Source organism: Callospermophilus lateralis, chromosome 5 (assembly GCF_048772815.1).
Source record: "Callospermophilus lateralis isolate mCalLat2 chromosome 5, mCalLat2.hap1, whole genome shotgun sequence".
NCBI classification, from domain to species: domain Eukaryota; kingdom Metazoa; phylum Chordata; class Mammalia; order Rodentia; family Sciuridae; genus Callospermophilus; species Callospermophilus lateralis.
The window spans coordinates 23896013-23909643 of NC_135309.1; the positions used below are offsets into that span (position 1 = coordinate 23896013).

The 13631-nt window shown below is 33.8% G+C and overlaps 1 protein-coding gene across 3 annotated transcripts in view; it reads right to left on the bottom strand.

The window, feature by feature from the left end:
- Nucleotides 1-13631, bottom strand: part of Gabrg2 (gamma-aminobutyric acid type A receptor subunit gamma2) — an 83589-nt gene that overhangs the window by 41805 nt on the left and 28153 nt on the right. For all 3 annotated transcript variants that reach the window (XM_076855698.2, XM_076855699.2, XM_076855697.2), the window contains exons 4-6: nucleotides 11672-11892; nucleotides 8519-8601; nucleotides 7548-7685 (exon numbers count right to left, since the gene is read on the bottom strand). In XM_076855698.2, the coding sequence (XP_076711813.1) occupies nucleotides 7548-7685; nucleotides 8519-8601; nucleotides 11672-11892 (442 nt within the window). The remainder of the gene's footprint in view (nucleotides 1-7547; nucleotides 7686-8518; nucleotides 8602-11671; nucleotides 11893-13631) is intronic.

Here is a 13631-nt window from a genome sequence, read left to right on the forward strand (position 1 = left end):
ATTTATACACTTTAACTTGTCAATGTATACATGTAGTTGTCATATTAAATGCTAATACCACCTTGCTGAATGTCCCTGTAAAATTAGCTATTATCAAAATTAGGAATAATTTTTTTCAAATTAATCTATCTCTTTATGAAAGATGTGAGTTGGGGTTGTGGCTCAGTGGTAGAGTGCTTGCATAACATTTGTGAGGCACTAGGTTCAGTCCTCAGTACCAGATAAAAATAAATATATAAAACAAAGGTATTGTGTCCATCTACAACTAAAAAAAAAATTAAAAAGAAATATGTTTATAAGTGGCAGGAGAGTCAAAATTATGAATGTGAATAAATAATTCCATTTCACTGAATATCCTTGAACCTATTACTTAGCCCATCTAAACTTCAGTTTCCTACTCTGTCAATCAAAAAATGATAAGACATTTCTCAGAAGCTTGGTGTGGAAATAGAATGGTATCACACACATTGCACAGATGCTAAAACATCAGAAAACTCATGGTCCCTTCCAAGCACAAAGCTACAGTTCCGAGCCCTATCTTGTCTCCATGGAAACATGCAATGCTTTCTTGCCAAGTGAACCTAAGTAGAAATGACAGGTGTCACCTTGAAACCAAACAATTTCTTTGATTTCACTACAAAATCTCTTTCTATCCCCTCAAACCTATTTCCTAAGAGGTAATATAGGGAAAATCTTGAAATTCAAATGTGTGATTTTTAAATGTAATATACAAATATTCCATATTTGCAACTCAAATAAAGAAAATAAGTTGCCATTTTTGGTTAGCATTTTTCTTTTCTGAAAGTATTTGTTATGTCACTAAAGACTAAATAGATAAAGAATAAGCATTGTTTGCCTTAAATTAAAAATCTAAACCTGAAGAAAAAAAATTTTTTTTTTTTTTTGCATTTGTCTTGCTTTGAAAACAATTAAAAACTGGAAGGAGAAAAAGCCTAGGAAAATATTTACACATAGAGAAAGTAACTCTTACATTATGACATCTATGGCATAAACTTGGTTATCCTAGGGGGTCAATGAAAAATGCTAAGGATGAGGACTCTAAGGAAGCACTTGATAAAAATGAATTATTTCTATAGATAAGGTACTTTCATCCTGGAGAAGAAAAGTGACTTACTTGTGGCTGCTCCCTGCCCAGCTCTATTTACATAATCCATACGTTTCTCCTCTCTTGAAACCAATGTTAACTTTTCTAAATTGAAGCTCAAAAATAAAATACAAAGTTATATTGTACCATGATCCAAACTCAAAGAATATTTATTTTAAGATACTGCCTTATTCGAAGTAATTTGAAAATTTTGCTATTAATTAAAATAGGCTCACAACTCCCTGAAACTCAAAAATAACTAAATACTATGGAATTCATACTATAGTTGTTTAATTTTCCTTTATCATTTAGTGTTTTTTTTCCCCTTTCAACCACTTCAGTGAAAATATACCATTAAATTGTGTCTTTTATCTCCCTCCCCCAAACAGCTCACCTCAAGAATGAGTCAGAGCATTAATCTCCAGGATATATAAAGAACTCAAAAAACTTAACACCAAAATACAAACAACCGAATCAATAAATGGGATAAAGAGCAGAACAGACACTTCTCAGAAGATACACATTTGATCAACAATTATATGAAAAAATGTCCCACATCTCTAATAATTAGAGAAATGAACATCAAAATGTCAGTTTTAAGAATACAAACAACAGTAAATGTTGGTGAGGATGTGGGGGGAAAGGCACACTCATACATTGCTGGTGGGACTGCAAATTGGAGCAACCACTCTGGAAAGCTGTATGGACAGTCCTTAGAAAACTTGGAATGGAAGCACCATTTGATCCAGCTGGCTATCTCAACTCCTCAATCTATACCCAGAGGACTTAAAATTAGCATACTGTAGTAACACAGCCACATCAATGTTTATAGCAGCTCAACACAGTAGCTAAACTGCAGAAGCAACCAAGATGCCCTTCAATAGATGAATGGATAAAGAAACTGTGGTATATATACACAAGGGAATATTACTCAGCATTAAAAGAGAATAAAACTATGGCATTTTCAGGTAACTGGATGGAGTTGGAGAATATCATGCTAAATGAAGTAAGCCAATCCTAAAAAACCAAAGGCCAAATGTTCTCTCTGATAAGTGGAAGCTGATCCATAATGTGCGGGGGACATGAGAAAAATGGAGAAACTTTTGATGGGGTAAAGTGGAGTGAGGGGTGGGAAGGGGACATGGGGGTAGAGAAGATGTTGGAATGAGGTGGACATCATTACTCTAGGTACATGTCACATATGGTGCTATGCTACATCGTGTACAACCATAGAAATTTAAAGTTGTGATGCAACCGTGTACAATGAATCAAAATGCATTCCGCTATCATATATCCCTCATTAAAATAAAAAATAATGAGTCTTCTTAGTTTCTAAAGATATGTAAATTCAAACACAGTCTTAAAAGTGACAATATTTTATCTATTTTGAGTATTATTTCCCTGGGTGTATATATTGATGCAGGCACAAAAGAGTGGACTTGAAGTTGGCATTGAATAATGGAATTAAAATGTGCAGAGACTGGAGTAGGTGTGCAACCTCTATAGGAAATTGCAGGAAGGGAGATGGTAGAGTGGGAGAATGGCAAATAGTGTTTGAAGATAAGGAGTAGGTAGTAGATATTTTAGAAATCAGCAAAGACCATGGACTTCATTCTTGAAGCTGGCATTTCTAAAACCGTATTTGTATGCACTGGTGAAGAGGAAGATGAATTTAGTGATGCACAGAGTTGTTTTTTTAAATTTTCATATGTTATATATATATATATATATATATATATATATATATATATATATATATTTTAATTTTCATATGTTATATATTTCTTGTAGTAGAATTTAGGAAAATATGACTAGCATATGGAAAGTAAGCCAAAAGTGTAGGTTAAATACAACAAGGGAAGAAAATAATAGCTAATATAGATGAGTATGATAAAAATTATAAAGCTCTTTCATGAAGCATAGGTGCTTTGGATGCATGGCTAAAGATAATATGGAAGCTTTATTCAAGTAATTCTCACATTTACTGGCCCAAAGGGTCAGAGATTGTGGAGTAAAATAAGTGCCTAAGTAACTGCAATTATGTTTGAGAGTGCATGTTCTGGGCTAGGGATATGGCTCAAGCGGTAGTGTGCTCGCCTGGCATGTGCGGGGCTCTGGGTTTGATCCTCAGCACCACATAAAAATAGAATAAAGATGTTGTGTCCACTGAAAACTAAAAAATAAATATTAAAATTCTCTCTATAAAAAAAATAAAAGAGTGCATGTTCTTAGTAATAGTTCTGAACTGTTTTGCTGGTAAGATAAGTGAAGGAATCATTGCAGAGGTGTCATTAGGTCATAACAATAGGAAGGTATGGATGAATTTAGAAGCCACACAAATGAGAGAGAGAGAAAAAAAAGAGTCACGATTAAATATGAGGATAGGATTGGTCAGGTAAATTCTGGAAAATAATAATTAAAGTTCTGTCACATCTGGGAAAGTACAGAAAACAGTGCTGAAAAGTGATGAGCAGGTTCTTATGTATTAGAAATAAAAGCTTGTGCTTAATCCAACTTACTGGATTCTTGACATCTGATGAAAATTGTACCCAGGAATTCATTGGACCCCAGTGTAGTGAAATCTAGAATGATTACATGATGTGTCTAAAAGCAGATCACTGGATTTCATGCCCCAGACCTTGCACAAGATCCCTGCAAATAAATGGATCCCTGAAAGTCTCAATTTCCTCATCGATGATGAGACCCTTGTGTTGATAACTGTAGGTATGGCTGGGTTTGAAAATTAAAGTAGGTCATTTTCACAAAGTGTTTTAGGATGCATGTAGTTAGTGAGCAGCAATGTGCTAGTCTTTGTGGTTACTGTGTAAGGCATGGACCTTAAAAGGAAGACTGACAGCAGGGACATAGCTTCATAAGCCTCTGACATAGTCCAGATGAGAACAAACAAAATTGTGAACTGGGACAGTGGCAGTAGCAACTGGAAAGAGGACAGTTACACAAGATTTTTTAGAGGCATAAGTGCCTTCATGATTCATTAGATGTGGGAGGCAGACACATGACTCTTTAGTGTTCACGCCTGGCTCGCTGGGACAATGGTGCTGCTTTTGCCAGATATAGAATAGTCAGGGAGAGATGCTGATTTGCAGGAGAAATCCTGGATCCAGAATTTGTTCTTATGTATTGACACTGAATTAAGGATCTTCTCATGGACTGTCTGTCTACACCCAAGGAAATATGTTTCTCAAGTGTAGTACAGATAAAACTGACAGTGAAGGAGGTGATCCAGGTGGTGAATGGAATGACTTTCAAGTATCATTAAGCTACCTGATGAGAAAATTGTTTCCTATGAAATGCTCCTTCTATCTTAATTATATCAAGGAGAATGTTTTACTTGGATACTAATTGGTTTATGCTATATCTTTAGATCTCTCTCTTTCTCTTATATTCTATATCTTTCATCTGGTCAACACAAATAGACACACTTGAAATTTGTCAGTTGGTTCTAGCTTTTCACTTACTGTCCTAATATAATAAAAAATTTTATTTTACTAAAACAATCAATGTAAAGAAAAAAGAAAGGGCTAAATACAGAGATAAAGATAAGCCTGACCATTGGTGCCTGGCCTTGTACCTGCCATGGTTGCCCGTAGCAACTCTGGTCTCTTCCCCCCCAGCATAGTTTCCCAGCATGCTATAAATAAACACTATTACAGTCAGACATGGAGCTTTACCACCAGACTCTGGTGCTGTCAGCTCCAGGAATGTGTCTGATGTTCTTGACATTAGTTTGAGAGAAACCAGGTACATTCTGGCTTGGCTAACATCATTTCATCCTCACCATTCAATAAGCCCCTCCACCTGCCCCACATCACATGGAACCACTGGTCTTTCTGCTGCCCTTAGCCATTCTTCTGTCCGGAAGTCCCAAACAAATTATACCCTGTACAATTCTAGATCTGTCTTCCTCTTTGTTTGATCTCAGGACTCCTTGCAATCAGTTCTTTTGCAACAGAGTTTTCTGATACACTAAGGAACAAGAAGTACAGTTATCACTTAGGTGACTGGATTTTATTAAGCTTGAATGAATGAAGATTAGAAAACCCTGCAAAGAGCTATGTTGCATTTTAGGCAATATTTGTGTCCAGTTATAACAGAGGCTTCTTGAAGGGAGATACATTCTCTACAAGCCTAGAAGAAAATCACTTTATGATAATGACCATTATTCAAAAGTATTATAACTTGGACTTCTGATAATTTCCACAAAATTTATAAATATGTATTCTTTATGGCTATTAACTAGTTATAGAGCACTAATTCGAAGTTAAAAATGGCATTAGAAATCAAACCAAATATCCAACAAAGACTTCCAATGGTCACAAAATGAACTCTCATTATGAGTCAGTATCTGAGCTAGTTTTTAATTCAGCCCTTTCTTTTTATAGTGGTCATTGAAATAGGGTACAAAATACAAACTGGTAAGAACAAGGAGCCGCAAAAAAGACCAAATGTAGAGCCTACCCATAATATTAAAATTCATAAAGGAGTTGATGAATTCTGATAAGTGAAGATACTCGGTATCAAATCAAGTGTGTTTTCAATACTGTTTTATTGTGATTTCCTCAGAAGGAGGAACAGCCTTGTGGGACCCTGGCAATTCTCTTTGCTAAACTTAGAATGAGGGGATAATTTTCTCCTGGCATTATCTCCTAAATATCAGTAAATGTCCTCTACCACTCTCCATACAAACATGGAGAGGAGAGTCACACTGAACCCTATGAAGTAAAGCCAACCCTTCTGCTTCTGTCATTTGGTCTTAGTGCTACTCTGGGCCCCAAATGACTAAACAAAAAAATGTGCTTGTCATGAGTTTGTGGGTTCTGTTTTAGGGTACTAGACTAATTATAGAAATACAAATATACAGCATTCTAGAAGCACAGAGGATTGGAGATTATTTTTGCACTTCCTTTCACAGATGGAAGACTACAGCTCCAAGGCAATCCTGAACCTCTTTTTTAATTTGTTTTTCTAAACCAAAGGAAAGATTGTTCTAGTACTTGATGGCCAGGATTTCCTGTGAATAAGGGAACAGAAGGCCACCTTTCAAAAATATACTCAAGCATTACTTGACCTTTCTGCTTCTTCTTTTTTCTTTTTTTTTTCTTTTTTTTTTTTTTTTTTGCAGAATAAGAGCCTTGAGAATAAACTTGCAAATGCTGAAAACAGTGTCAGGACCAAACAACTCTATGATTTCTGGAATAGTGTTTTTAAAAGCAGAATCTTGAATTTTTATCTTTATATAGGCCCTAAATTTTCTTTTCTCTATACAATAGACCAATGTCTATTCCAACTTAGCCCAAAAAATGTCCTGTGAATTCTAGAAATAATAGGTATGTATGAACAGATCCATAGAAATCTGTTAACCTCATGGAAATATATCTCTAATGACAAGCCTTAAATAGATAATAATTTGAGAATACAATGTATTTGAAATCGTGACCTATTTAAATTTACATAAGCTTAAAAGGAATAATTGGAGTCATCTGCATGGAGGATACATTCAGTATTTTAGAGTTCCTACTAAACACACAGGAGAAAGTTCTTGTTTAGAAATACATTTAACCCACACCACTTGGCATTTCAAAACAAATAAATAATAGCATTATAAATTATGAGATTTCATGTAAAAACATTGACTTTAGCTTCTATTGAAAAATCTAAAGTACTGACCACGTTATTCCTCATGCATACCTGATAAGCATAATTAGTTTTGGTAACACTTACTATTGATTGAATTCTAAGTGCCAGGTAGGTATTATTCCATTATTCTAATCATTTCACTTTTTTTTTTTATACAGAGAATCCCTGCGAGTGCTTCTTTTTATCCATCTTCGATATTTGGGTACTTGGGAAAGTTGATCCCTCAGAAATTCAATAAATTTTCTCAGCATCTATAGCTCATAACTGATGGAGTTGGGATTTGAGACCAGACTTGATAATACCCAAAGCTTGGTTTATTTCCACTAATAAAGCCAGTTTGAAATATTAAATTATTGAATGGAGAATGAGTCTATATCCATTACAGTCATTTTTCTGCATTTGTGGAATGTACATTATCTCTGTATGATTATTTCAAATATTCCTCTTTCAATATATTAGAAAACATATTTCCTAAAAGAAATAATAAATTTACACCTAATAAATATTTTCTTTTTAAAAATAATTGCTATTCACTTTTGCTTAAACAAATTAGTAAATAATTTACTAATCCAATTTGAATCCAATTTGCTTTAAATTGATAGAATACAGTTATGTTTATCTATTCTACTAGAAAAGCAATTATAATTTTCTCTAGGAAATTAAAACACTTCATTAATTTTCTGAATATCATTTGTAGACAGACATTGAAAATACTTTCAAACCATATACATCAGAATTTTAACTCCAGAAGGGTCATTTAAAATTCTTTTCAAGTGGGTCTTACCAGAAGTTGTCTTCACTACTTCAGTGGTATTTCTCAATCCAACAAATGAAAACTGATAAAGCCTCCAGGATCTTGTGTCACCCACTTCCACAGAACTACGCTTCCACTGATAGACAATTTCTTCACGTGGGTAGCCATCTACCATGAGATGGAAAAGCTCATGTTAAAAATGATGATAAATGATGATTAAATGAACATATGTAGCAACAACTGTCAATGAAAAAGGTTTTATGATGGAATTTTTTGTTTGTTTGTTTGGAGAGAGAATTTGTTGGGAGAGCTCTTGTCTATCATTTGCAAGGCCCTGGGTTTGATGTTGAGCACCATAAGTAAGTATACAAAAATTCATCCATAATCATTTTTTTATTCTACCTAACATGTCTAACTGGCAGACCAAAAATGAGTAGTAGATAAGAGACCTAATATAGATACTGAACTAAAGTAAGTCAAACATTTAGGGAAACTGAGGTTTGCTTGCTTGGGTTTAGGTACCTGTGAAGTTTATGAAAACTTCATCTGGTTTAGGTTTGTTATGAAGCTTCGTGGGACTTTATTATCTGGTAAAAATAACAGTTAATAAGAAGTCATATTGAGTTTAACTGTGTCAGGGTGCATACTAAGCATTTTACCTATGTTATACCAATAAAACAGTAATTCTGTGTGGTAGGTCTTAACTAGCAATGTGCTGCAACATTCTTTTCCTGAGTCCAAGCAAACATTGCCAGTTCATTAAAACTTTGAACTCCTGTGAAACCTATCTGTAGTTTCTGATAAAATAGATCAATTGTTTTTTAGAAACTGCCTAATTGAGACAAACTGGGATTAAACTAAAAGCCTGTCAAAATCTTCAAACTCAGAGGCATAGCTTCATGCCATTTTGCAATTCTTTGCAATTCTCCCATTTGATTGACATTGCAACCAGAAAAACTATACATGAGATGGAATACAGAATGCAGAAGGGCTACACTTACAACTGGAGAACTCCAAGGGACAGGAGTGTTCATCCATCGGGAAATTGTGCAACTGTAACTGGCACTCAGCATCAATTGTCAGTCTAAACAGAAAGATATTAAAAATAAATAGAAAGATTTATAAATGCACATGAGCATGATTTCTAGAGTGTATCTCACATCCCGATCCATAACACAAAATGATCCATAACACTAAGTGCAGTCAAAAATTAAGAGACTAAATGTGTGTTCAATTTTGCCTACCAAAGCTTAGCCTCTCATTCGCCTCAACTCCATTTATTCAAAATTTGTGATCACTTAAGTTTTGTGTTTTGTTTATTTTTTTATTTTTTATTTTTGCAAATTAATTGCACACATGAGATTGCTCAGTGAATATATTTAACTTACTTACCAGAACAAACTGTTTTAAGAACTTAAGCTCATTTACTCTTTGCATATAAAAGAATGCTGAGAATTCTCAGATCTTATCTGCTAATTAAAACAGGATGTTCTGTTAGTAAGTGCTTGTCAGCTGTTAGCTTTAAATTGCTGTAGGTAACTTTAAAAATTATTGTGTTTCACAATGGACTTTTATGCATTTTTATAATGAAACACTATGAATTCATTAAATAGGATGTTAAAAGAGAAGAGGAATATCAAATCACAGCCAATCCATATTGAATACATATACACAGACATATTAGAAAAATGTTTGCCAGTGAGTATGAATTAGTTTGTATCTGGAGGGTCTATTAATGTATACGGACTTTTAGTCTAAAGTCCTAGACTGGGACTCCAGGAGGAAGAAAATTTAAAGGAGCCCAGATGTTTTGACCACCTTTTAAGAACTGTGAATATAATCTACAATTGTATTGATGGTGGGCTGACAATTTTTAAAGTTTCATATTTGTTAATTCTTTTATTTAAATATATATAAAAATCAATGTTTAAGTTTATGTTAATGTTTATGTTTTTATAAAAATTATTTTAAATATTTCTCAAATTGCATAACTTTTAATTGGAGATACTGATCATTCAGTGTTGTAATAGAGCAATTACTAATCTTTAAATATATTTGAAATTGTCTAAGAAGTGCTGGATAAAGTGAATTGTTTCCTCATTTGATAAATGTGCCTTAATTGGGCTTGAACTTGTCCAAAATCACATAACTAGTGACACAGTTAATATTTGGGCTTAGGTTTATCAGTCTTTAGAGATGGAGGTTTGAATCATTGCAACTCCATAATTACATGTCATTCAAATAAAAGACTGTTTTATTCATAATTGAATTTATTCTTAAATTTGATACTTTATTAGTATTATCTCTCCAAATTAAACCTGAATTATTAAAGTTGAAAATGATACGGACAGATTGCAGATACACAGAAACAGACATATGCATGTGCACATACCCTCACCCCCTGCACACACAGCTCATTACAAATAAGCAACCAGTATAAAATCATTTCTATATATAGACTGGCAATGATGCAAGCCTTAATTGAATCTTATGAGTGACATATTGAGGCAGCTTTTATAATTAACTATTGTATGATTTCTCAAATTAATAAGTCAAAGAATGAGTATAATGTTATGAGAATGATAAAGAGACTTGAGACAGTGTGACTGACTTCATAGTTCAAAAGTTAGACTAAGTTCTATCTAATTTATTGGACCAGGCTTTGATTTTCACTAGTTTCTAATTCCAGTTATTACCTTATCTTTAATTTAACAAAACCCATGATGAATGAATTTAAAATAGATGGAATGAATTTCTTTTGCAGTTGTAGTCATTTTTTTCTTGATTTGATCTAACTCAAAGCCTTTAGGCTTTGGAACTATTTTGAAGTATTCATTTTGTAAATTGAATATTACATAAGGCATAAAAATATGTATCACAAGTGACATGAATCATTTTGAAGTTAGATGTTCTAGGATACTAATATGTAAAAGAATCATATTGTTCCAGTTCTTTTACTGAAAGTATATATAAAAATATTTTAACATCTGCTGTATTTACTATTTATGACTCAATATTAAGCATTTTATGTATTACCCCATTTTATCTTTATAACAATTCTGTAAGGTAAGAATATTTATCTGTATTTATAGACAATCTGGAATGAAAGGTACAGGTTTGCACAACTGTAGCAGAGGTGGGGGTGGGGTAGCATAGTACAGTGACTGCTGGTGGTCACAGTAACTTCCACCAGTTCTCACATAATTCATCTAAATAAAAGTGTAACCCAGTAAAAACATCTTGCTTACTCTGCACACAAATCTTTGAGATGTCTTCTGAAACCAAGAATCTTTTTATCATATAGGTATCTCCAAGTTCCCATAGATAGAATTTCTGAAGAGTTGCTCAGTTCAAACAGTTAACAAGACAGAGAGCCAGATCAATCTGACTCTTAAGTATATGTACTATTTTACTATTTAATAATGTACTCTCACTAGTGAGGAACTTCAGTGTAATAATATTTTAAATGCCTGTGAGTACAAAGTGGACTAAGATGATGACAGAAAGTAATTTACATAGAAAACTTTCCAAATATTATGTAATCCTAAATTCAGAAGATATAAGATGGCTTCTTCAACTCTTCCAAAAGATCCCTAATCCTAAATTAGATAATAAATTATGTCACACAACCTTGGCAATGTCATAGGGAAGAGGGACAGGAGATGGAAGATAATAAATTCTAAGTGTTTGCCATTGTTCAGCTAAAAGAAAAACAATGTGTGGAAGCTCCCACATCAAATCTTCTCCTTTATTAATGATTTCCTTAGAAATGAGGAAATTTTCAAACACAAGTAGTGGTGGTCCCCAAGATAACTACTTTAGTTTCTATCTTCTAAATTAGCAGGACTCACATCCAAAATATCAAGGATGGTATAAAAGTCAGAAGATCTCATAAAGGTAAGAGACATTTAATACCAGTTGTAAGAAAACAGTGTACTTACATTAGTCACAGAAAATTAGTTCTGCCTATGGTTAGTACTTTAATGAAGATTATTGATAACAGATAGAAAAACTTGGTGATGTTCTATGCTATTTTAATCAGACACCCCAACCCTCATATGGGCTGGAAATTTTATTTTTTCTTTCATAAAGATAGTGTGGTTGATTTTTGTTATATCCCTAGTGATTACTGGGCTTCTTTTCCAAAAGAATACCTTAGGGTGTAGAGCACTCGACCATCATTCCAAATTCTCAGCATCCTATTAGGAGTGGTTATCCAGTGAGCATCAGCTTTTTTGGAGTTTCTGAAGAAAGTATCTGGGATCCAGATTTTCCCCACCATGTTGCTATTCAATCGGAGGACTTTAATGGTACTGTTAAATTTCAGGCGTCTGTCATACCATGTTTGGGCAAAAAATATATCAATTGTATACTCCTGTTTTAAAGAGAAAGATAACACAGAACATGTTAATACAATAAAAATATATTTTGCATATTTTATTCTTGCACATATTGCCAATATGAAGGAAAGTACTTGGCTTTGAATACTCCAAGAGGAAGCAAGAGCTTTGTTTATAAGGCCATCGCCTCACTTATCTTTTACAAGCAGTTTTATATTTCTATTTTTTAAAAAGACGTTTATAAATATATTCTGACAAAAGTTCAGAGCCCTGACATCATTCTTTGCTTCCCATGTCTAGACGAGAGTTTGCGGTGGTATTTTGAGCCAGCTAATTCTTTGCTATGGAAAACTGACCCATGCATCATAGTGTGTTTAGCAGCATTCTTTACTTTTATTTTCTAGACAGCAGCAGCAACCCCTCCACTCCATTGTCACTCCAGCAAGTTGTGACACCAAAAATGACCTCCAGACATCGCCACATATCTCCTAAGGAACAAAACTTACTAGGTTCAGAATCATTATTGCAGAGTGAAACAAAGTCTAGAATACCCAAATGGTACTAAACTGGAGCTTCAGATGCCTCATAATAAAATGGAGATTCTAAGAAATCTAATGAGTCAGGTCATGTCAACATAGAAAAAGTGAATGCACATGAAGTGCTTCACACATGCATGGCAGACAGCCAACAATCAATAAAAAGTAACTCATTTTTTTTCACTATTTATTATAGCTGCTTTTGCTTTTTCTAAAGAAGATGAAATTAATGAAATAAAAATCATTTCTAATATTGCACTAATGTCTATCACAAAGCCTGTTCTTAAATGCCGATAATGATTCCCCTCAAGCATATGTCACTAAACCAGAAAAATAATTAACTTCAGTCAAAGAAAAACAAAGGTGCTGTGGAATTCAGGCCATTAGGCCTAGAGTCACAATACTTGAGTTCCAGTGGGACTGTCACATTTAGAGGAACTCTTTGTGGAAAACCCTTTACTCCCTGGGCCTCATTTCCCTCATTTTCACAAACTAGCAATCAATTCAATACATACTCAGGCCCCTCCAGCTCTGTAATGCTACGATGCTGTACTTCTTAACTTTATTACCACCATTGCCACCATCCAGCCCTTAATCACAAGGCTACTCTCCTTTTATTCTTGTTTTATCCATTGGGTACTTATTTGATGTCAGTCCTCTGGCTAAATACTTTTCATGCAACATTTCATCTAATAAACTACCTATGTGTAAATACAACAAAGAATAAACTGTTATTACCATAAACTACAGATTAAATTATTTGATATTGGCATCATTCCTAATAATGAACCCTAATTAAGTCTCATAATTTTTTGTAACTTGATTTTAATTATGTCTATGATGGGAAAATTAAAAAAAGTAGAAACAGCTTAGGATTCTTAGACGGTCAGAGATAGGGAATAAAGTCACCCACGTTCGTTCTCCAGCCCAGTCCCTCACACTCTGTTTTACATTAAACATAATGAAACAGGGAAATCATTGATTTGTTAGAGAATATGTGCTTACTTTACAATATCTACACTGTTTTGTGTCTTTTCCTGTACCAAAATTTTGGATATATTTTGACCAAAACAGAAAACAAACCCCAAAATAAAAAAAAAAAATCCCACAAAAGATCAAACAGAACTGAAAACATCTGAGTTTTAACACCAGCATTTTAGAAACTGTGACCTTGGGTCAGTTCTGGAGACTCTAATTCCTAAACAAAACAAAAATTCTAAGTTTAAATAAACTTCCTA